The sequence below is a fragment of the Molothrus ater genome, chromosome 1 (genome assembly GCF_012460135.2).
Source record: "Molothrus ater isolate BHLD 08-10-18 breed brown headed cowbird chromosome 1, BPBGC_Mater_1.1, whole genome shotgun sequence".
NCBI lineage: Eukaryota > Metazoa > Chordata > Aves > Passeriformes > Icteridae > Molothrus > Molothrus ater.
The window spans coordinates 13,640,120-13,665,266 of record NC_050478.2 but is presented as its reverse complement, the minus strand read 5'-3'; the positions used below and the strand labels follow the sequence as shown (position 1 = coordinate 13,665,266).

The 25,147-nt window shown below is 38.6% G+C and overlaps 1 protein-coding gene across 3 annotated transcripts in view; it reads left to right on the top strand.

The window, feature by feature from the left end:
* Positions 1–25,010, top strand: part of CCNY (cyclin Y) — a 121,003-nt gene extending 95,993 nt beyond the window's left edge. For all 3 annotated transcript variants that reach the window (XM_036401002.2, XM_054514384.1, XM_036401009.2), the window contains 5 exons: positions 1,426–1,483; positions 1,587–1,706; positions 12,706–12,872; positions 16,140–16,302; positions 22,011–25,010. In XM_036401002.2, coding sequence (XP_036256895.1) covers positions 1,426–1,483; positions 1,587–1,706; positions 12,706–12,872; positions 16,140–16,302; positions 22,011–22,127 — 625 coding nt within the window. In that variant the 3' untranslated portion in view covers positions 22,128–25,010. The remainder of the gene's footprint in view (positions 1–1,425; positions 1,484–1,586; positions 1,707–12,705; positions 12,873–16,139; positions 16,303–22,010) is intronic.
* Positions 25,011–25,147: the final 137 nt, after the last annotated feature.

The following is a 25,147-nucleotide window of genomic DNA, read 5'->3' as shown; positions in this document are numbered from 1 at the left end:
TTATATTAAAAGTGTGTTTCTTTCCAGTGTTAGCCTCCATTTTAGTAGAAAAAATGTCACCTTCAAATGTTGAGTTAATAAATGTATTTTCCAGACATAAGTCCACTGTAAAACTTGTGGTTTGTATGCTCTGAGAGACACGTGCTGCTAAGTAAAGATAGAAAATGTATTCAGTGGTTTGTTTGTTAAGAACTGTATGATCAGAGTACCAGGGATGCTAAAAATAAAGATGGGACTGTAATAAGTAGGTCACAGGGATGCATTTGTCCAGAAAGTGCCAGTTCTGGTACAGTGTTACTTCTTGGTTTTGTTTGTTAGTGTCCTTGCCGAAGTTACATACAGCAAAAATCTTATATTGCATACTGGATGTTAGGCTTGTGAAGTTGCATCAATGTGCATGCTGATATTGAGCTGCAGGCATTTCAGAGAAACATCTTATAAAACAATGAATAGGAATATTATTTTGTCTGAATTTTTGTTTGTATGTTCTGCTTTTGGCTTTTAGAATTCATTAGTACAATAGGGTTTTTCAGATAAATGAAAAGTGAACTATGTATGTATTAACTAAAAGATTACTGTAAAAATAGCATTGCATATTAGTGAGCTATTGTAAATGCAGGTCCACAGATGAGGGGAGAGAATGATGCATCTGACTCCATCTTATCAGAAGGCTAACTTATTACTTTATTATACTATGTTATAGTAAAGAATACTATACTATACTAAAGAATACAGGAAGGATACTTACTGAATGCTGCAAAGATAATAATGAAAACTTGTGACTCTTCCCAGAGTTCCGACACAGTTTGGCCAAAGAGTCAAAACAACTCACACTGGAGTCCAATCAAGCAGTCACCTGTGGGTAAACAATCTCCAAACACATTCCACATGAGCACAACACAGGAGAAGCAAATGAGATAAGAATTGTTTTCTTTTTCTCTGAGGCCTCTCTTGCTGCCTTTCAGCTTTCCTGGAGAAAAACCCTGGGTTGAAGGAATTTTTTCAGAGAATGTGAATGCCACAGTAAACATTTACAATGTTGGTAATGAAGGAGGAAGAGGAATTGAGAGATTGCAGGGGTGGACATGAATAAGTTAAAAAAAGGAGAAAAGGAGAGTAAGCTGGCCTGATTTTATCAAGTTTGTAGTAGTGCTTTTTAAGCCTCATAGTAAAGAGCACAGCAGTTTTGTATCTTGGGCACTGAAAGCTGAGTGTTTTAGTGTGTTTTGTAATATGAATTTCATGTTACACGAGGGCCTTATGGCAGAGTAGGTCTAACCTGTATTTGAAAATCATGTTTCATCCGTGTTTCTAAGCACCCCACAGCATGGGGAGTGTTGGAGTTTGAATGGTGCACTTGTGTCTGTGAGGGTTGTGTGCTGTTGTGTTCAGATAATGACAGTGCTTTGGTTTTAATACTTTTAGGGACACAGACGGAAGAATGCTCTTAGATATTTTTGATGAAAACCTTCATCCCCTTTCGGTAAGTTCATCTGCCTCTCCTTCCCTTTCATGTGAACTGTCTTTTTTTTTTCTGTCTGCTTCGTTTTGTTTCAGTCACCTATTTGGAAGTATTTCTTCCTTAGAAATCCGAAGTGCCACCAGACTATGACAAACATGACCCGGAGCAGAAACAGATTTACCGCTTTGTCCGGACGTTGTTCAGTGCTGCTCAACTGACTGCTGAATGTGCCATTGTCACCCTGGTGAGTGTCTGAAGGATGACATCAGCCATCTGACAGACCCAGTTTTGTTCTCAAAAGTTGTGTTTGCATGATTTCATACATCTAGGTGCTGCCAGGGAATTTTTTCTCACTATGGAGACTGAGGAAGTTTCTTGATGGGAGGAGATGGCACAGTTCATTTCATGGGTAGAGTAAGTGAGGAAGAAGAGATTGGGTAATGTGACACAAAACCTGGGGTCCTGCCTTCACAGAGTGTTACAGGCCACCAAGGTGACTTATAGAAAGTGTAGGTGGCACAGGTGGTCTGAACATGAGGGAATGTTAAAAGCAGAAAGTCTTCAACTTTCAGGGAGTTTGCTGTGCCTCACTGTAGCTCCCAGGAGAGACTTGGGAACAGCTGTGGGTGATTTGATAGCACTAATAGGAGTTGACTGGCACATGAAGGATTCAGTGAGTGACTGGGACACGTTGGCTCTCTTCTGCTTCCACTATGCTTGTCGTGGGATTGAACAATTGTACTCAAGTCTGAAGTTTAGCTGCTTAAAAATAGCACTACACAAAAGAAGGGTCGAATTTTCAGCTGGTGTGGATCAGCATAGCAATGTGGATTAAAAGAGCTAAAGTGATCTCTACCAGCTGGGAGTTTCTTAATTTTCTTGAAATTTTTATCCTGCCAATTCTGACAAGTCTGTTCAGCTTTCAGTCACAATTTTGGCCATGTTCTTCTCACAGGGATTTTAAAATAACAAAATGGTTTTTTACTACTACAACATGTGGTTTCATGACAGCTTAGTTGTGCATTTTAGATGGAGGAAGGAGAAATTGGAGAAGGTGAATTTTGAAGTCCAGGCCTACTCATTTCCTCTGTTAATCTATTTCCCTTGGCTTCTAAGATTAGTTGGCAGGCTTTTCTCCTTCAGACAGTCAGAATGAGTTGTACTAGCCAGTAAAGAGCAGGAATACAAGAGAAATAGGGCAAGAAACACCCCCCAGTGCTCCACCCTTCTATTTTGTGGTTTTACTCTACCTAGTCGCTTGACAGCCAATATTTGTTTTCTGAAATGACATTTTGCCTGTCTCTTGTACATAATTGTACTAAGTGCTTGTCCTTTTTCCTTCATAAGTGTTTTCTGCTGGAGACAAGATATGTTGTATGAATCAGTATGTTGTTCTGTAATTTAATTAACCCACTGTCAAATACCTTGTATTTGTCTGTTATTCAATCTTAAGTTATTTGATCAGTGAGGGCACTGTTTAGTAGAAGACAGGGGGCTTTTTTCCCCCCCTTTTTTACAGCATTAGCTTTCTGTTACTGCAATGCATGGGATGTTCTTTGCCACAAGTCTTATATAACTACTTCCTTGCCTCTTCTGCTTCTTGTGTGGCTCCCTTGCAAGTAACTCTTCTGAAGTATAAATGTTTTTAGTTAATTTGTTATATTGCAGAAGCTGTTTCCATAGTTGTTAGTGCTTGAAAACTTAGGTGACTTGGGTTTTTTTTTTTTTACCCAGTGCAATGGTAACAGGAAAATGTATTATAGCCTAGTTCTCAGAACAGCCATGCAGATGCCTATGGGTAGATTTGGTGCAGGTGATCAGTGTTTACCATTCTGCTATTCTTGCCTGTGTTGTCAGGATAATAGCACCTGCCTGACTCCCCTTTCCAGAAACCTTCAGAGGGTTATACATAGTGTTTTACAAGTGTGAAATTCTGCTGCTGCTGTTCTCAGTTTGCTCTGTACTTCTAGATCCCATTTCTTTATTCGTTTGTGTCATCAGGAGGGGCCCCAGACACAGATTGTGTTGTTGTTGAAATACTCATGTGTGGAAACTAATCTGTGAAAAAGCAAGCGGCCCTTTCCCCCTTCCCACACTCCTGAAATCTTAATAATGTTGATCCTGCTGTTTATGAACCTTGCAAGTGCTTTCAGTTTTGATATCCTGTCTGGAGAAGGAGAGATCAGCATTCCCTGCTGTGTTTTGCCATAGTCTGGCTGTCCATCAGAGAGCAATCTGATAGCCCTGTCTGCCACTTGTTCCTCCTGGGAGGGCTGCCAGAAGGCAAGAGGTGTGGGGATCAAGGACATTTTGAATAAGATGCTACAGCTTTCTTTCTTTCACTCACTGTATTTATTTTTAAACAGTTCTAAGGACCCTTTTTTACTGCTCACATTATTAACGTGGTCTGATGTGCGTGCTTGAATGCACCCACTGTTTGTCTTGGTATGTGCATTAACCAGGTAAAAGCAGCAGCAGTAACAATTAGTTCTGCAGCAGCCTGTGTTCAGTGCAGGAGCTGAGTAAATGTGAAACTCCAGACTCTGAGATAAGCTACTCTGCAGCAGAAATCCTGCATTGTGTGGCTTCAAGCACTTAATTAAAATATTTCAATTAAAGCCTCCTTTATTACAGCAAAACCGATTTATAATTAAACTAAAAATTTAATTTTCACATAGCCTCCAGAGCTGCCAAGAGATTTTCCATACTGATAGGTGGAAAATTAAAACCTCAGGTTGAAACAATTAAATACTAATTCACATTATTTATTTATAAAATAATACCATAAGAATAAAATTCGTTCTAAGAATTGTTTTGCTAATTTAAAGCTTGTGACTAGTGGTTCTAACCCCAGTGATCAGCATAACTGTATTCTGTGACCTGACTTATTGAAAAAAGTCTCTCACCCCAGAGTATTCCCACCTTTGCTAAAACTGAGGAATGCCTGTCTCCTCTTTAACATCTCCCTCAGTGCAGAGGTGGGAAGTTGTACTTGTGTTAATGTACTAATTGGATGGCAAATAAAAATGTGAACAGGAGTGTTACTCATACGAACATGAAAACAATGCAGTGTTTGCATGTCAGGAGAATTAAATATTTATACTTTGTTCTTTTGTTCTGTGAAAACAATCCTATGAACTAGACCTGAAGAGCAGAATGGTCCAAGTTTTCTGCTTTGCCTTGGCACGACTTCCTGAGTTTTTTGCAAATAGGCCAAATTTAAGGCACTTTTAATATACATCTGTGTCCCTAGTGGTTTCATTTTGCATTTGCAAGTGTGCTGGGTCTGCATGCTGTAGACAGATCAGATACAGTGATATGTAAATACATACAGTACACAAGCTGAATTATTCTGAGAAGTTCAGAGGAGCATGCTTTTGGAATACCTTAAAGAGTTCATACTGTGACTGAGGGGATTTGATATTAGCAAATTTGAAATTTGAAGTATGTAGGAATAAATTCTCCTTATGAAAAATAGAGATTTAATTAATCCAGCCAGATGTTCCTGAGTTCTTACTGTACTCTTCGGTCACATTTTCAGCACTTAGGTAAAGAGAGAATACTGCTGAGCTGTATTGTGAAAATTATTGTATTTGCAGAGAATTTATTTTGTTTTCTGTGTATTTGGAGGAATTGTGCAAGTTTACTGGTTTCCTTTTACTAGGATGTTTTTACTGGTTTTGAATGTTGATAAAACTTTTTTATCAACATTCAACAACTTTTGAATGTTGATAAAATACTTTATTTAAAAAGTATATTTCAATTGAGGTATAAAAAAATTTGATACTCATTTAAAAGGAAAGGAAAACACAAAAGGGTGTCCAGAGTCCATAGAGGCACTTGATCTGCAGAAGTCGTTTTCTGCTGGAGTGTAACCTCCAGCCTTTCTGCAGCTGATGGAAGATGCAGGTTTCCCTGAAGACCTTGGAGTGCCATCCAAAGCAGTGCTTGTTGCAGTGCTGTGAGGCAGCCTGAGTGTGGCTGGGTGTGAGCCAGGCCAGGCAGTGAACCTGGGCTCTGTCTTGCCGTAGGAGGGGAGTTGTGTGCATCCACTGGTGTTGGTGATCTTCAAGCATTCCTGGTGAGGTGCCAAAGCCCAGCACTTGGTCACATCAGAAGAAGGTCTTCAAGGTGTAGAGAGAAGTCCTTTGACCTGTGCTGTTGATCCTGAGCTCCCTGGCAGCTGGATGTGGCTCAGGATACCTCTGGAGGAGGGCAGGAGGAACCTGTGCTCTGGATACTGGTGGGATAAGAGATTCTGGCCCCTGGCTTTAGGGCTGTTCTTATCTTTTCATTATGGTCCAATGTACAGCACATGAGTGATTACCAGTTAATACTTACACGTCTACTTAGTCAATTCTTGCCTTAGTGTTGCTGGGATATGCACTTAATGCAAAGAGGACAATTGAGGTGGGCATTGAGGGAGAGTTCTTTTTAAATCGCAAGGGAAGAGGACATTCAAAGAGTTGATGCCTCTTGGGCCTCTGTGTGGGCAAAGAATGAATGCTGATTCCAGTTTTAGATGGGAAAGTCAATGTTGCCTAACACTTGGAGTGCATTTGACATGGATTATAGGTATTTGTCTTAAAAAGAGTAATTTTGGGGGCAAACCTGGAGATGTGTGACTTTTCTCTCAGTTCCATTCGTGCTTTCTATAAATATCTGTAATGGTACTTTGCAGTTCACCTTTTTTCATAGTTTTGTGACTGCTCTTGTTACTTCTTTTCACCATTTGGTCTCAGAAATAAAAATGGGGATGAATTTGCAAGGACCACAATGAGATGATGTCCTTTTCCACCAAATAGGTGGCAGCAAACCTTTGTAGAATATTTTAAATGCCCAGCTGGGCAATTGCAAACCACGGTTATTTCTGGAGAGTCGTGGTGGGGAACTGGCTGATGGCTTAGAACAGAGCATATGGCAGTTTAGTGATTGGATTAGAGCCTGATTTGGCTGTGTGAGACCCGCTACCAATTATAATCTTTTCCATAAAGATATCATTTCAGTTTCAAGGCTTTGTGACACACTGAAGTTTTCTCATTAGAGAGAGATGAGTCTGTATTTTTCCATAATATGTTGGGATGGAAATGTCTTTATTAGTTACTCTGTGCTCCTGCAATTTACAGTGTGGGTTACCTGATAAGGGGGAATGAGGTGTTTGCAAATAAAGGTTAATTTGTAGATTCTCAATTATAGTAATTAAAATAGCAAAGCCTTTGTCTCCTTTTTGTCAATGTTAATCAAGTGAGAAATAATTTAAGCCACTGGAGTTTTATTGGCAAAATAGAGATAGAATTTTACATAAAGCCATATAAAAACCATGTGGGAGAAGATAATGTTTTGCTCTTGCTGCTGCCTCAAAATTCAGAATTATTCTAGTCATGACAGTGACATTCCTCAGAGATTGCCCATTGCTGAGTGTGCTGAGACTCCCAGTCAGTTCCTTGGGGGCAACACACAATTCCTGACCTCTTAGTGTGGCACCACAGGAAATTCTAGTAGTGCATACAAATATAATTGCATAATAATTTCAGTTGCAAGGGACTTCTAGAGGTTATGTCTGGTTTGGCCTTTTCTCAAAGCACAACCAGGCTGATCAGGGCCTGACCAGTTGAGTTCTGAGTTTCTCTGAGGATGAAAATTTCATAACTTCCACAGAAAACCTTCTCCATTGCTTTAGGGAAGCCTAAAAAAAGAACTACTGTATTTTTAGTGTTTAGACTGCAACTCCAATGTGATAAGAGGTATCAGTGCAGTATTGGAAGTTAATGTTGAACAGCTTCAAGATGAAGTTACAAAAAGAAGCAAAACTTCTATAAGAGCCCCATTGTATTTTAAAAAATGAGTGGTTTTTGTGATTGTGAAATACTGAAATGAAATTATTTGACATTTTCGTATTTGGTATATATCCTCCTGAAGAGGGGGAAAAAAGGGAAAGACATATTCTCCAGTATTTTAACTTTTCTTTTTACTTGAATGTATTATATAATGTCCAAAGCCTGCTATATTCCTCTGAAATGGGAAACATGAGATGCTGTTTCTCACTAATTAAAAATCAACTCTTCAATGCTATCTTTAGTTTTCAGTTTCTTCAAATGATTTATGTTCTGTTGATTGGGATGTTGTGTAACCAACACTCTGCTATCCAGGATCATGGGGAGCCTGACATCTTAGATAACTGGGACAACACAGGATGCTGTGGATAGCTACTGTTAAACACTTGGGGAGAGCAGGATGGATTCACCCACCTGCAAACAACCACCCTGGGGATTAGTTCAAGCTCAGCAGTGGCCCTGCTGGAGCAGCCCTGCTGGGCCTTGGATGCTGATGCTGATAGTTTGTGCCATGTTACAGTTCTGTGTTTGGATGAAAAAAGCCCCCCAGGACTAGTGGTTATAGTGGATGGCCTAATGCTGTTTAGCATGCCACTGCAAGTCCAGGTCCTGGGAGTCAAGATCAGAGGCATCCAAACTAGGTCAGCATGGAGCTGTTTCAATCTGGCAGATTTAAGAGCTGAAGATATGTGCTGAAACAAATCAGTTCTGTACTTCTGCTAGACCTGAAATGGCTTTGCAAGCCATTTAACTACATTCCTGTGGTGTTACATCTAAGCTAATGAACCTCTCCAGAGTTCATTGAACTTCCAGCCAATTTGGGATTATCTATACACATGGAGCGGTAATTTTATTTAATTAGTATAAATAAAGTCTCTTTCATTCAGATAAATGAATTTTTAAAAGAGGCAAATCACCAAATTGGTTTCACTTATGATTAAATAATAATTTGCTAATACTCCAAGTATAAAGGTCAGTCATTGTGAAAGCTTGGTGTTAGTCTGTGGGAAAAGATGGAAAGTAATGCAATATTGTTCCTTTGAAATCTGAACTCTGTGCAGTGTGCATTCTGACCTGTGCTTAGTTGTTAAAACATCCCCTGTGAGGTGCAGCTCAATTGTCCATTGAAGCTTGTTAGACTGACACATGTGAAATCATGTGATTCATTCCCAAGTGCAGGATGTAGAGTAATAATGAAGGTACCAGACTCTGAGGTATTGAGTCTGTAAATAAAAATGTATGGACAGACCAATGGCCACTGGCCTTTTCCCAATCAGAATTGTCTTTTCATTTCAGCTAGGATGTGAATTATGGTACAAGTGAGTTTTCAATATTGTAGTGTTGTTGTTACTAACACTGAGTTGTATTTGTTCTTTGCAAGCTGGAAAGAATTCAGAAGTGTGTATTGTTTGACTGAAACCACTGAAAGTTTTTGCTCATGTCACATCAGTAACTTTAATCTGTATAAGTAGTCTTGTTATAGTTATCTAAAAAATATCTCTACATACAGTCATAGAACTAAGTGGGCAATGAAAAATGTGATGAAGATGGCTCTTGGATGCCATGAAATTGCTTGACCAGAACTAGTTGTTAAATTAAAGCAGAATATACTTGAGTCTTTTGAGAATTCAGCTTTTGAATGTTTAATAGAGAAGTACGGAAAAGTTCTGCCTCAAAAGCTTACATTTGGGCACTGCAAAGGATGAAGCAAATTTGGAAAAAAGTAACAATGGTGCAACAGCTTCAATTTGTTTTAAGTTTTAGCTCCATTCTTGAGCATGGATACAGCTGCTAAAAGTTGGTGGAAGCAAATGATATTTTAACCTCTAGACACTAAAAGCTCTTTAGTTCTGTTTCCATGGAGGAACACCTGTCAAAATAATCAAAAAGACAGATAGTTCTTACACGTATGTTGTAAAAAAAAAAAGGGAGAAAGAAAAATAGCATTTCTTACATTGTTTCTTTTGTATTTTTTAATTTTTTGCCATATAAACCAATTTATTCCAGCATTCTGAGATGGAAAATGTAATATTCTTTTCTATTGTGACCTTTTAAAATTCAATTTTATTATATTACTTCATAGCAGCTAGTTCTAAAGTAGATGTTGAAAGTGTTTTGCTTTTGAAAATTAGGCCAGTGAAATTCATTACAAGAGCAAAGAGAAAAGTACACTGAACCACATAGTACACTCATAATCCTAGTCTGTTTGATAAAAAAACCCATATTTAGGAAAATGACCCTTGTGTTTAAGACACTGTTTAATGTTTAGACATAATTGCACACAAATTCCATATTTCCATATCTCACGTTTACCATTACAGGGCCAACATTTCCAGTGATTTTTTTTTTTTTTTAATGAGGTGGAGCATGCCTCCCTGTGTGTGTGGGAAGACTCACTGGCTTTTGCCAGCAGAAGCAGGTGGTATTCTCCCACCAGCAATGAGTTTGTTTGGGATGAATAGTGTAGTGATTAACCACCCCACCAGCCTTCCTCTTCAAACAGGCTGAGAGCCACCTGGCCATTCTCCAAAAGTCCCTCCTGATTCAGCACATCTTTGCAGCAGCCAGAAGCACCCCCTGCAGTAGTGAGAGCATGGCAGACTCTGCCTGTCCTACTCTGATGTCCCATCATGGGCTGGTACTGTGTCCCACTAGGGCATTGTATATTGAAATGCTCTGGAGTGAAACCAGCTCCATTTATCAGAAATAATTAACTTGGGACACATTTACATTGGAAGCTGCTCACTTGGCTCTGTGTGTGCTGCTGTTATGAGGTTGCTCTACATCAGCAGGGCAGGAGCTCAAGTATGTACCAGCCTGAATTTCCCAGTCTGCAGTCAGTGGATTCTCTCTGGGAGAGAGACACAGGGAGAGTTAGAAGAAAGACTGTGTGTGCCTGGGCGAGCTTGATTAAAAGTTGAACACCTACACTAATGTCTCCCAAAGGTACACTGATGATGTCACAAATCCTGGATTACAGCGAGTTCTCGCACTGACTGAGGACCTTATTAAACTTTAACAAGTGTTTGCTGCAAGCAGTCTTGTTCTTTTTCTGTCTTCTCTTACTTGAATCTATACTTAAAACCCAAGACTGAGTAATGGAGGCCACAGCAAGTGAACAAAATAAATGCTCATTTATGGCATTTTCAAGAAAGGAGTTGAAAGCTACACTAAGTGCCTTTCTAATGGAGAGCTGTTTATCATCCTCAGTTTTACTGGAGTATGATAAAGAGACTTGTTCCAGCAAGCAGTGTATCTGGAGTCATGCCCAAGTTATCACCAAGGAAGCAAGAGTGATTTTTCACAGCCCTCAACATGCTATTGGAAGATGCATCAATATGGTAATGAAGTAGGTGTAGGAATAGAGTCTCATCAAACTCCTATTGAGTTTTTTATTCTGATTTCTCAAGTATGTGCTGGTGGGAAAATAGTGGCAAGTTTATGCTGCCTTTTTAGTGAGGTGTAATTTCATCTGCTGTGCGGATGGACCTTGACAGGCTTGAGAGGCTGTGCAATACTCATGAAGTTCACCAAGGCCAGCTGAAAGGTCCTGCACGAGGGTCAGGGCACTCCCAAGCACAAAATGCAGGCTTGAGAGCAGCCCTGCCAAGAAGAACTTGGATGTGTTGGCTGGGAAGGAGCTGGATGTGTTCAGTGTGCTCTCGCAGCCCAGAGAGCCAAACGTGTCCTGGGCTGCATCCAAAGCACCGTGGGCAGCAGGTGGAGGGAGCCTGTCCTTCTGCTCTGTTCATCTGAGTGCTGCATCCAGCTTTGGGCTCTCTGACATTAGAGGGGCATGGATCAGCTGGAGCAAGTCCAGAGGAGGGTGATGAAGCTGATCAGAGGCTGGAGCACCTCTTCAATGACAGGCTGAGAGAGTTGGGGCTGTTCAGCCTGAAGGAAGAGAAGGCTCTGGGGATGCCTTGCAGCAGCCTTCCAGTACTTGAAGAAGGCTTACAGGACAGCTGGAGAGGAACATTTTATGAGAGTTTTTAGTGATAGAGCAAGGGCTATAAATGGCTTTAACCTGAAGGAGGTTAGATTACACATTAGGAAGAAATTCTTTATAAGAAGGTTGTGAGATATTGGAACAGGTTGCCCAGAGGAGTGGATGCCCCATCCCTGGAAATGTTCAAGGCCAGGCTGGATGGGGCTCTGAGCAACCTGTCTAGTGAAAGATGCTCCTGCCCATGACAGGAGAGTTGAAACTACATGGCTTTTCAAGGTCCTTCCAAGCCCAACTGTTCTATGATTCTATGTCTTTCCTTGCAATATAATTCTTACCTGTTTATGTTTTCTCTAAGTGCCTTTGAATTTCAGCCCCCACAAAATCCTTACTTAGTTGTTTTTCTCTCTGTCTTTCTAAGCCAGAAAGTTCTCTCTCTTTCTGAGCTAGAGCTGTACCTTAGAAAAGATATATTTTCTGATTTTTGTATGATTTATCTCATATAAATGTGGAGTATTCATTCTAAGTCTACCAAAACTGGATGTGAAAAGTTGGGATTTAAAAGGTTTGCATTAACAGTAGAGAGTCAAATTCTGCATTGATGGGAAGAAAGTTAAATTATCTGCTAATTTGAGTGGCATAATATTACAACTTCCATATGCTCTCTGCTTATGAAGCTCCCAGTGCTAGTGTATTACTTTAAAGAAGTTTTCAGCTTCCCAGGGATGACTCCAGGGAATGCTGTATTTTCATTATTTGAGGAGCAGTTTTGCTTGCAAAGTTGACAAATTGCCTTATGTGATATAGAGTGTATGGAGCTTGTTTACACAGGCTGTCTGGAAAGCAAAAGACAGTGTTTTGCACAGAACCCCCAGGTAGTGCAGACATCAGGGAGATCCATGTGCCACCTTCTTACTGAGCTTTGTTTCTGCAGTCTCACCATTAACAGATTTTGTACATGGAAGTCTTTTCACAATGATCTGTTAAGGCAAAAGTCAAACTTCCATCTTCACTAATGAGCTTGACATATAATTTGGAATTTTGTTCTTAAATAATAGTAGTTTGCTTTCCTTGAAGTAAAATAATTTTTTTAACAATTAGTGATATTTTGTTTTACAGTACTATAAGATAGAGTTAAGGTTTTCTTCAGCTTTAGCATGGCAGGCAGGGGAAAATGACAGCTAAAGAAGAAATGGTGTATTTAGGAGTCTGGTCTTTGACCTCTTGAAATGGGTAATCGGACCAGAAGGCAAAGACCAACTAAAGTGGTTTTATCACATCCAGTTTTGAGCCTGGCATTAACATGCCATGTATTGGAAACTACAACTTTTATAATAAAATAATCTTCTTGAAAGCTTTTTTAACAGCATACTGTTTTAGAATTGCTGGAATGGGAATCATTTTCTTTTTTGTTTCTATTTAGTAGCAAAATAGATCAAATCTTGATTTTGATGTTTCCACAGGTATATCTTGAAAGACTCTTAACTTATGCAGAGATAGATATTTGTCCAGCAAACTGGAAGCGAATAGTACTGGGGGCGATTCTACTGGCATCTAAAGTGTGGGATGACCAGGCAGTGTGGAACGTGGATTACTGCCAGATCCTGAAGGATATCACAGTGGAAGACATGTGAGTGAAGGTTGTTTATCTTTGTCAATGAATGCCAACATCTGTGTCTGAGAGGGGGATGGGAAGTTCTTTCATAAATTGTATGAAGTTTGTGTATTTGTGTTGTATCTAAACATGGTGAATGCTGATAGATGGCATGAGGTCAGCTTGACAGCTGCTTACATAGAAGACATGAATTATTTTTCTTTTCTGGTTGAAGTATATTTTACCACTGGATACTCAGGCATAATAATGAGAACAGATCTACAGAATATTTAAATGTATGGTTTGATAAAGTTCCCCACCTCCAGTGAGCCTGCATGTATTCACTTCAGCATCATTTACTGTCATGATAATTCTCCATGCAGAGAATGGACATATAAGGCAGGAAAGGAAGTTATCTTAATGACCTTTAGATGATCACCCAGTTATTTATTGCCATTATTTAAAATGGATGCTTTTGGGTTTTGACCTTTTTTCCCCTCGTATCCTGCTGTATTAGTTTTCAAGATGTTAAAAATCTAGACAGAATGAGATTTCCAAAATAGAAGAGGGAGAGAAGATGGACAAGAACCAAAATCAGGCCCTTCACATTTCTGTGTGTAATATTCCATGCAGAAGAATTTGCTAATGGTTCCTTAACTGATTGAGTGGAATCTGAGTGATTTTACAAATTTAGTTTTCCCCTTGATCCTTTTCTCATGCTTTTTGAGTATTTAGTAGCAGTGGGGGTCTCCTTCCACTCCCTTCTCCTCCAAAGCAAATCTGGGTGCTTTTCAAGTGTTCCTAAGCTGGGACATGAGCTGAAGTGCTGAACAGCTTGAAGCAGAGTCACAGGTTTGACTGTGCCATATGACGGTATTAATCAGGAATGGTTACAAATGTGAGGTTTGAAATGGATAATTCTCAGGGCTTTTCTTGAAGGCGGTGTGAAAGGAAACAAAAAAAGAAGTTATTGTTTCTGACAAGCACATGTGATGGTGCTACTGTTAGAAGCTGCACTTGAGCTATGTAACACCAATACTCACATGGCAGACCTGTGCTCACATCAGCCATTTTCTGCACTGCACATTCCCTAAGCCAAACTGTGATGAGTCCTTGTCCTCAAGGATTTTTAGCTTCTTACCCTTTCCTGGAAAGATTTTAGGGTTCTCACAAACTGGAAACCCAGAAGCCTCTGGGGGAGCCCAAGTTCTCTATATGTACTTGGTGATCTCCATGGGCTTTGTGTTTAGGGCTCTGTGTGAATCCCCCAGCAAAGATTCTGGTGCTTTTATTCCTGCTGTCAGTTTTTCTAAATTTTGTTTTCCTCCTATCTGCAATGGATTTTTTGGTGGATTTTTTTTCTGTTTTATTTTTCAGCTGGGACAGTACAGTATGATGATTTTGAAGTCTCTGGCTCTAAGCAAGACAGGGCCTTTCATTGTATTAGTAAGGCAGAAGATCTAGGTCAAAATCTTCAATTTGTGTGAATCATTCAGCATAAGTGGATCTTGCAAAACATCAAGCAGACCTTTCAGGGTTTTATAAGTCAGCATCAGTGCAGCGAACTGTGCCTAAAAGTGGAGAGTGGAGAACTTGGGAGTACTGAAGTGGAGTGGGTACCTGTAGTCTTGTATGTGGCATTACTTTGAATTTCTGAGGAGTGGCCCAGGAAAGCGCATGCTAAAGCAGTCTGAAGGAGATGTATGGGGAAAGAAGGGTGTGGTGGTTAGTTAAATTATGTAAGTTCAGTAAGAAATACTTGTGTGCTTTTGTCCTTTCTGATCTGTAGCTAGTCTACTGATCCAACTTGAGATCCTGGAGATAGGGCATAATAAGAAACTGAGGCTGTGTATTTGAGATTTTTGAGGGTACTCTTCAGAGAGGGTTCAGCCAATGTCTTCTGTCAGTAAAATAGGCTTTATATTATCAACTATCATAGAGCTTAGCTTGCAGAATGCACAACCTTGCCAGTATAAAAGGACATGTAAGGGTAATATTTTGTTTCTATTTATAGACATTTTTACTTGGATTTTTAAGTTGGATTCTTCAACAATGTGAATTTAAGCCCATGACTCCATATCCAGCTTTTAGTTAGTCTTGTAGTATTAATTAGTACTTATCATTATATAAACATAGAATTTTGGCACAGAGAGTGAGGATAAGGAAGGACAATTCTTATAATGTAAGAATTATATAAGGGTAAAGAGTGAGAAGGAGAAAAATAATTCAGTGTTAAAAAACTACTGCACCAGTACTTTTTATCTTCAGATCCTTCCTCTTCTACTGCCAACTGTGCAACTTCTGTTTCATATTCCTTGCACATTTTCACAGCAGTCAAAATGTAACTTAAAGACAATATAATCAGTCAATGCCCACTGGTAACACAGCAGTGCAGTCTCTGGGCTTTGCAGCAAACACTGATAGCCTTCACCACTCATTTATTTTTTTTTATTTCTCATATCTTGAAATCATTGCTTTGAATGTATCATATACCCCTGCATAAGTATTAAGTAGGATATCAAAACAATTTATGAAAATATCCAGTCTTTAATTTTGTTAGTTGGCTTATTTCTCAGTGTACTTTTTAATGTATTGGTGTAGGTAATCATGTATTTGTACACCCAAGTTTTACAGGGTGGGAGCTCAAACAGGAGCTCTGTTCCTATCAGGTGTTTTGACAAACATGTTTTGTTTAGATGCTGGAAAACACCGGTGATCACCACTGTGAATTTTGGTTGCATGTCTAAGGGAAAAATTGCTTTATTCTGTTCATAAAGAGAGTATGATGAAAAATTCAGGTTTCCCATGACTAATTCTAAATGATTGATTATGAAGAGCTGCAGGGAGTAAATATCTTCTTCAGTAATTTATGTGCTAGAGTAATTTGCGGCATTTATGAGAGGAGCCTGACAAATTTAGGACAAATTTGTGTGTGTGTGTTGTTGTGGCATAGCTGTGTGTGCAGACCCACCTAGTGGAGGTAAGGCAGAAACTACGAGAAATTTTTTTCTCTGCTAGGTTTTCTTTCCAAAACTGTGTTAGCTAAACTGAGAAAGGTGCCCTTTCCCTAGCAGAACTTTGTGTCTGGATTTGATTGGCATTGCAGTAGCAGCTGCGAGGTGCAGCATCTCTCATATTTCTCATTGGTGTGATAGAACTTGGTAGAGGAGGTCAAACCTTAGGCTGGGATAATTGCATATGGCAAGAATAAAAAATGAACTTGAACCATTTGCAATTTAAAGTAAAACTACATTCAGAATGCACAGTCTGAAGCACGTTTCCATGTTTATCTTCTTTCTGCAGGAATGAGCTGGAACGCCAGTTTCTTGAGCTGTTACAGTTCAATATCAATGTTCCCTCCAGTGTTTATGCCAAGTATTATTTTGATTTGCGTTCCCTGGCAGAAGCCAATAACCTGAGTTTTCCCTTGGAGCCCCTCAGCAGGGACAGGGCATATAAACTTGAGGTAAGACTCTTTTTAGGTTGCTCAGTGTTAAATGTATAGGGGGATTGGGAATTTCTGTGCTTTTTCTCTCTTCTCCCATCTCTTCCCAGATACTCCCATGAGGTATTAGAATGTCATGAGCCTGATTTTCAGTGTGTTTTTATTTATGTTTTGAGTATTCATGGCTGTGGGGACAGCTTTTTGACCCAGTTTGCTTCATACCTTACCTTGCCTTCCATTTCTTTTCAGTTGCAGTTGTCAATATTGGCCTTGTGAAAGTACCCCCAAGTTTTATAATTATTATATTCACAGTCTAGTGGTGTTTGTTCATTTGGTTTCTTAAAACTGATTATCCACCTTAAATGACAGAATATTAACAAACATTGCTGATAATAGCTATTCAGTGTTCTTCTGCAAGTGCTCAGTTTCATATGGATCCAAGTTTATCTCCCATTATGTTTTTCTCAGTAAAGGGAGAACAGAAATGAGCACATGCCTTCAGTGAATAAATCATGAGTGCTTATGAGATGTGGGTATACAAAATGCCAGAAGCACTGTTGGATGGTCTGTACCTGTGAAATGCTGGGCACTGTGAATACCACAGACACAGGAGGAATTTAAATTATCAGCTAATTGTGGGCCCTTTGCAAGACTGCAACATATTTTTCCTCATTTTTTGGATATGTTTTTCAAATATGGGCATTATTGCACTGGATATGCATTTTGTTACTAATTTTGACAATTTTTATTAGATGCTGGCTGCTTTTAACAGTACACATCTTTAATTACATAACAACTTTGCACTGGAGGTTGCTTGCCTGTGGGTTAGACTGAGCTTTGCATGTTCTGAAATTCCTAGTGTTCCTGTGGAACAGGCAGGCAGTTCTATGCGCGTTTTTGTGGGGGGAAATGGTGTGTGGGAAGGTTAATTGACTTGTTTGTGACTCTAATGGGAGCTAAAAGTAGTGGAGAAAGAATCAAAGAAAATTTCACTTAAGTTTTATTTCCCATTCTTTCTAAATATTCTTCCTAAATTGCACAGGTAGCTCCAATAAGAATGTCATTCTTTGTATGGAGTGTGATCTAAATTTGCATCAGATTTTGTTTCTATTAAAGAGAATATTAAAAAAAAATCATTTGGATTGTAATCTTACTTGAAAAGAGGTGTTTTACTGAGTTATGGGAGTCTTGATAATAAGTGCTATTACATATATCAAAATTAAATGAATTGCTTTTTGATTTAGCCCACAGTTTCTTGAAATGGTTTATCTCTATCACACAATGTATAACAGCGTGTTACAAATGAAAGCAACAATGATAGCTCCTAAAACCTTAGAAGAAAAGGAAAATGGGAAATGATGGTAAATAGACAGAGAATACTGGTAATTCTTCTGTACTAGCTAAAGAAAGGGCATATTTAAAAAGAACTAATGGAATATTTTTTCAATAAATCTGTATTATTAAAAACTTCCCCACTGGGCATGCTTTGAGCTGCCAACAGAAGTTGGCAGTAAATAACCCTGTTAGCCAGGGGATGTCTTCAGGGTAGAAGAGGAGTATCTGCTGTGAACCAGCTTGGTCTGCCACCTCCTTGCCTCTCTGTTCTGTGGCCAGAAGGAAGGGAACTGCCTTGTTCCCTGGCAGTATGTGGTTGTCATTAGTGTGCCCTTGAAACTACTTGACAGCATAATTTATAGCCCAGTTCCCTGAGCACAGTGAAGCATTTCGCTTGCCAAGAGTCATCAAAATGCATTTGCAGCACTTGTGTAGTCTCTCGTGTGCTGTTCAGACCAGAGTTCTCTGTTTTAAAACAGTTGCCTGGATTGTCAAGTGGAGTAGATGTAGTACCACACAGGCTGTGATATTTTTGATACTGAGAGAAGAGCTGCAGTCTGTGATGAAAGACAACAGCCTCACAGCAAATCTATTCATGCAGTGGGAAGGATTTGCCTTGTGTGATAAACTAAAGAGAACTTCCTCAGTCCTAAGATTAAGACAACTTATGGCATTTGAGATCATAAAAGGTGTTAAGTAGAGAAATAGCTATATTATAAAATATTTTTGCTATTTTTGCATTTTAAATTTATTTTTTATATCTAAAGCAGAAGCATTAGATCTGACATGGCAGAATCTGCCTTGTGATTTCTGCAAATACAATGAAGTTGAAATACCCATGATGATGAAAAAAGACCCTAAAATGACCTAAAAGTATGAGGCTAGTAAGAAATGTACCTCATCACTGGGAGATGCTGGACAAGATCCATCAGCTTAGAGGTGTTACAAGAGATTGCAGTACTTGTTAAACATTACATCACTTTCTCAAGCATCTGCAGTGGATGTTTTCTCTTATTTAAAGTTCTCAGAATTGAAACTTAGAAAGCAGATTTGTCTTTTAAATGACAAAGTGAAAGTATTTTTTTTTAACCTTTTAATTACCTGTGGACTCAAGTGTCCTGGATTTGTTAGTCTACCTACTAGCCAGAAACCATTTTTATGAATCCTCTTGGTTTTTTTTTCTCTCCTGTTCTATGGAATCAGGCAGGTTAAAAATGGTAAATAAACTTTCATTAGATCATCCACTCTGTCCACCTGCCAATGCTGTTTGTTCCAAACAGCATATGTTATAGTGTGTTTTGTTCTTCCTTTTAGTTATGTCAAATGTCAAGGCTTCCTTTGCTTTTCCTGAGACCTGTTTTCTAATATGGGAGAATTTTTTCTGCCAAGAAGGCTGTTAGGTGTCCAGCCTTAATCCACTATTTTGTCATTTCCTACTCTTGCACCTGGTTTTTCTCCCATGTCCTGAGCTAAATATGAGTCAGATTCTCCTCTTTGGGTTAAGTAGACTAAATGTCTGTCCTGTTGCTGCTTGTGATCTTAGCACTGCGCTTGTTCCAAGGTTCGATTTTCTGAGAGCATTCCTTAGTGCACTCTCAGTTTAACTGGTGTTGTCTGAGATCTTCATTGTTGGGATGGTACTTGAGCACATACTTCAAACCCTTTCAAATACCTGCTGTTTTATTGACCCTAAAGAGAGTCCCATAGATCAAATAGACAAAACCAGGAGAAAAATATCTAAGTTAGAAACAGAGAAGTGTCCTTATATCTCTTTGGCTTTCCACTGTCACAGTGACTTGATTGCAGTTCTATGTTTGTGTGTTCAGAACCCTCAGAGCCAGGAAGAAAAGGAAGAGCAAAACAGAGCAAAACTCACCTTTTTGGGTCTCAGGATAACCAGTTATGCTTTGGTCATGCTTTATAAATTAAGGAGAGCTACTTGATGTTTGTCCCTGCTCAGTTTCCTCTGGTTTGTCAGTTTTTGGAGTGTGTGCAACACTCACAGTCTGTGCCTTTGTGCATTCCTGAGAGTGAGCCCATAACCAGCTGTGCTGCTTTCCTGACCTGCACAAATGTGCATGCAGCCAAAATTTGTACTGCTGCTTCTACTATTGCTACTACTACTACTGCTGCTACTACAGCCATTCTCCAGCCTTTTTTCTCCTTACTTGTCCCTTCTTCCAGTGATGGAATCTCTAGGAGAATCATATAACTCAGCAGAGGAACTGACTTTCATTCTGTATGCATGGTATAATGGAAGAATAGATATGTGTATACATTCTAGCTGAATACATACATTACAGCCAAGTCCAAAAAAATTCACATGATGAATTAGTGTTGCTGGTTTTTAAGAATGTTTTGATTTGAGTCGAAAAATGGTTCCTTGCAACCGTCAAAAATTGGTTTCTTTTTCTAGCAATAAAAGCAACAGAATTATCAGATGATAGAAAGGTGATTATAGCTATTTTGTTTTATTTTAACTGAAGGACAATAATAAATATGTACCATTTTCTGCTTTTCTTGTTCCCCCATATGTTATACTAAAGTTGACTAACTACCTTGCCAAGTATGCTCCAAATGTTGATTTGATAACTTACTTGCAGATGAAGAGGAATCTTTAGATACTGAGCTGCTTTAAATGGAAGTGTGTTTCTTACCCATATGATTCATCAGCATAGCCTAGAGATGCCAAATATTAAGTGCCACTTCCAAGCAACATTTCATTTTGTCTGACCAAGTGCCAGAACAGAAATTTTCCTGTGTCACACAGGCAATTTTGAAGTGATTACCTTCTCTGCCTGTTTGATGTCTAAGGTAATAGTCTGATTTGGCAGCTGGAAGAAGCTGAGCTCACCTAAGTACACCCCTTTGTCATGCCATGCCTTGGCACATTATTTCATGGATAAACATTTTTAACCCATTTAATTTTAAATCTGATTGAATTGCATAAAGCCTCTTAGTCCACCAAGTTCCTGGTTAAATTAAATAAGATTTTATTAAGCTGTTTTAAGTGAATGAAGTTACGGTCTAAGAAGCAATATGAATACTTGCAGTTTTCAGCTAAAAAGTAGCAACTGTTCCCTTGGTGGTGGTAGGTTTTATGTTGTTCTGGGGTTTGAGTTTGTTTTATTTTGTTTTCTAATTTAATGATGTTTTGTGGCTGGCTTGACCAGAGCATTAGGTGAACATGCTCTCAGATGCATCAGTTGTGTACTTCTGCCATACCTGCCCCTGGTCTTTGCAGGACTATTCAAATTCAAGGACTCTTCACTGCTACAACTTGCTGTGTTATAGGAGTAAAGATCAAGAGAGAAAATGATGATCCATGGAGTCAGGAGGTTTAATTATTTGTAATGCCTTGTGTTATAATCAAACACTTCTACTGGTTTGTTTGTACAGTACTCTTTATTAAACATCTTATCTTAAGGCATAACTTGAAAGCATTCCTGAGTAAATAAAAAAATGCTGCTTCAGTTTGTCGTATTTTTGAATTTGACCTTGAGTACTCCTTGCAGTGAGCTTTCTCTGCAGCTCTGCAGTTTGATTGCCAGAGTTAACATCTCTACTGATGCCAACCACAGCCTGTCCTAGCCATATGAACTCTAATAGGCTATTTTAGGGAACAGTAAATTCATGCATGTGAGGTCCATAATAGATACTATTTTTAAACTTGGCTAATAACAGTAGAAGAAATATCAAACATTAACTCCAGTATAGCATAAAAGGAGTTGACACTTGAATAATGTTTGTCTCTCTCTTCAAAAGGTTTAAAAATGACTATGTATTTATAACATGAATTAAATTATTCTGAATAGAAGTTTCATTTCTCTATATATAAGGAATTATATAAGATAGCCTGGTCACATAAAAATGATCATCTGCTTCTGAAAGGTGAGTTAACATCAGCTCAGGAGGCAAACCAGGGTGAGTGTTCTGCAAGACCATTTCTCAGAAGAGAAAAATATAATACAAGATTTTTAGGAAATGAAAAATTTAAGAGCCACCCAGTTTTTAAATTCTCCAAATACACTTTCAGTTTCTATAGTTGTTTTATTAAGTTTTCCACGATTTTTGATGTATGAAGGATGCTACATCAGTTACTTTGTAGAAATGGATAAGCATTGTCAGCTCCCTCAGTGAGGTTTGTGATGGTTCCCCTGCAAAGACAAGGCTTGGGGTATGCTGGCTCCTTCTGAAGCTGCCATGTGCAGCAATGCAAGCCTTCCTTCCAAGATGAAATGAAAACTAGGATTTGAGGAGAATGTCTTCCTGTGTTTTGATTAATGAAGTGACTTTTTTAATTTCACCTGTATGTAGAAATTTGTATTTAGTCTTGCTTTACCTGGACAGCTGTGGGCAATGCCATTGAGGGTTTTTCATCTTGTCTCTTGCAGGCCATTTCTCGCCTGTGTGAAGATAAGTACAAGGACTTCAGGAAAGCTGCAAAGAAGCGGTCGGTCAGTGCTGACAATCTGACTGTGGTTAGATGGTCCCCTGCAATTATCTCCTAACAGAGGAGACTGGAATATTCCTACGGACCTACTGTTTCATCCATCCATTTTTTCAGAGTGGGCTGGGGGCGGGGGGATAAAGAAAAAAAGACTTTTAATTTTTTTATTTTTAAATCTGTCAAGCTGCCTTTACAGTGCCTCCCCATTGTGTAGCACACGAGTGAAATGCCTAACGGAAGGAGAAATGCAGAAATCGGTGTTCGGGAGAGAAGATCAGCAACAATTATTTTCTCACTTCCACTAACAGCTTTACACTTTTATGAGGAAACAGCAAATCAGGTGCTTGGAATAAGAAACAAAAAAAAATGAAGTAGAGGCAGAAAAATATTTAAGAACTCTGCCATTTTCTATCATATTGTACTCATGAAGGGAAATGGCAGCATGAAAAAAAACGTGTAGTCAGATGACTGTGCACTAGAGGAATGACATTGGGAGAGTTCCATCTTAAAGGTTTCTCTTAATATCTTTTTTGTTGTTGTTGTTGTTTTTTTTGCATTCCTCATTGCTGCTTCCCAGGATAAATTCTTCCCCTTGCACAGCAGGAAATGCAAAATCTGTATTTACAGTAGCACAAGCCCCTGAATAAATAGCGTTGGGTTTTTTCACTGCACTTTTCTCTGTAACCTGTCTTATTAGCATTATTCTTCTTAATTATTATGCATATGTTACATTTCTTGTATGCCTTTTATTGTATTTCAAAAGAGAGAACTTGACCATAGTGCTGAACCAAAAGTGTGTACAGGGATCAGAAGATCTTCGTAATTTCATGATGTGTTTTATTTATAGTATACTTGGGTGCGTGTGCCTTCCTGAGTTCTTGGAATCATTTATTTTTCCTTAATATAAAGATACAGTTGTTAAAGTCTTGAGATGATGATGATGATAAGACTTGGGCCAAATCTCTGAAATTTGCAACAGATCTTGTGATCCTTTTTGCAGATGTTCATAGCATTAGAAGTTTAGCAGAATTCATCCATTTTGAAGGAGATTTTTTTTTTTTGTGGCCTGACAAGTTCATTCCTTCACCTCCAGGTCCATTGTTGCAAGCAATATTCTCAATTTTTATATGTTTACTTTAAATCAAAGTGAGTCTGTTTGTATAAAATAAAAAATAATAAAAAAATTGTTCCAATGAGAAGGCCTCTAGAAGAGCAGAATGGAAATCTTAATAAGGTATCTGTCACAAGGAGATTTGATTTGGAAGCTGAAATACAAACCCTCATGTTTTTCAGTGTAGGTGCTTATAGAAATTAAAAGTAACTGAACTGTGAATATAATTTCCAACTCGGATTATTGAACTCCTCTGTTGTTATTATTTCGCTCTTACTGTGGCTGTTCCCCCTTGGCAATTGTAAGAATCTTTTATACAAAATAACTTGTCAGTATCAGCATATTTGCTTCATAACCCCACAGGGTGATTTTTTTCCCCCAGTTGTTTTTTTTTGTTTGTTTGTTTGGTTTTTTTTTGGAGTTTTTTTGCACAGTTTAGAAAGATACAGCTGAAAGCTCTCAGTTCCCTGAAATCTGTCCTTGTGACTGTCACTGAAGGGAATGGCAGCAGATGTCCCTGATTTGTGCACTACTGTTGTAACCCACGAAGATTCCATGTTTGTTTTGTTAAGCCCTATGGGCTTGTAGCTACCTGGGGGCCAGAGATGCACACCTGGCTCCCAGAGCGATGCTGATCCGGGGCCTCTGGGCCAGGAGGCACCCACAGGATCACAGCAGAGAAACCAGACAGTTTCCTGTCAGCTTTCCAATTGGATTTGTTTAGTTTGAGACATGAAGGCTTTGTCCATAAATTCTCCTGATGTTCTTTGGGCCTTTAAAATAATCTAATTCTCATCACTTCTTGTTGTGCCAATGCATCAGAACTGTGAGTATCCAAGTCCATTTTTCCCTTGAACATGGAATGTAAGGCAAGTGTTTATAACAAATTACAGCATTTGAAACCTCTTTACAGATAGTATCAAGAGGAACATTTTCAGAGCATTTGAAATTCATCCTTTATAAGCATAAATTTAGGCTTTAAAATATGTAAAATATTTTGATTTATCAACACTTTGCTAAACTATTTTCCATTTAACTTGATATCAGGAATATTGGTTTTATCCATTTCTGGGTGATAGAGATATGAACTTTGGATTATGTAAAGATATCAATGCATCTACTATAATTTTTGTGAAGTTTATTAAACTACTTTAAAGATTGTATAGTCTATTTATTGTATGTATGTACATACAGTCTGATACTTTAAAAAGTGGATTCCGTAAAACCTGGCTCAGTCTTGTTTAGACTATTGAATATCGTTTTAGCCTTGTGCACTGGACTCTACCTCTGTATAGGAGAATTTTCCATATTCTTAATTAGTACTGATTCTGTGATTAACTTGGTTATGTTTCTTGCACTAAGAATTAAAAAAAAATCTGCTGTAAGTGTGGATTTTTTCTTTAGTTTTACCATATGAATCCTCTACGTTTAGATGGATGTTTCTTTCCCTCATGGTTATAGAATAATTCTTTGCTTTTTCTTCTGGTTTGTTCCAGGGTTGCCAAAAAAATACAGTACCTGTCAGTAAATCTGAAAAGTGTCTTTTGTTTGCAAGGTATTCTATACCAGGTAATTAAAATTAATTATTATTTAGGCTTATGTTGTGTTTAGTGTAGTTTTTTCAGCATTACTGTATGGAAAATACCATTGCAAAGTTAGAGAATCACCGGAGATGTAAGAAGGGAGGAGAACCATATAGCATTTTAATTAACAGCACAAAGACATTGTGTTTTGCTGTAAATGTTTTCTGGATGAAGGTTTTCATTATTGCTTTGGTCACCGGCTCAGAACTGAAAAGGTGTAGGAGATATAATAAACCTGTCCCTTCAAGTATCATTGTCTTAATGAATTATTTTTATTTGTTGAGCCAGTGGGCCACTTGTTTGGTCGTTCATGTGTTGATAATTGGATCAATATTTGAAAAAGGCATCTTGTAGGGGTTTTAGTCATTCATCCGTATGCAGCCCAGA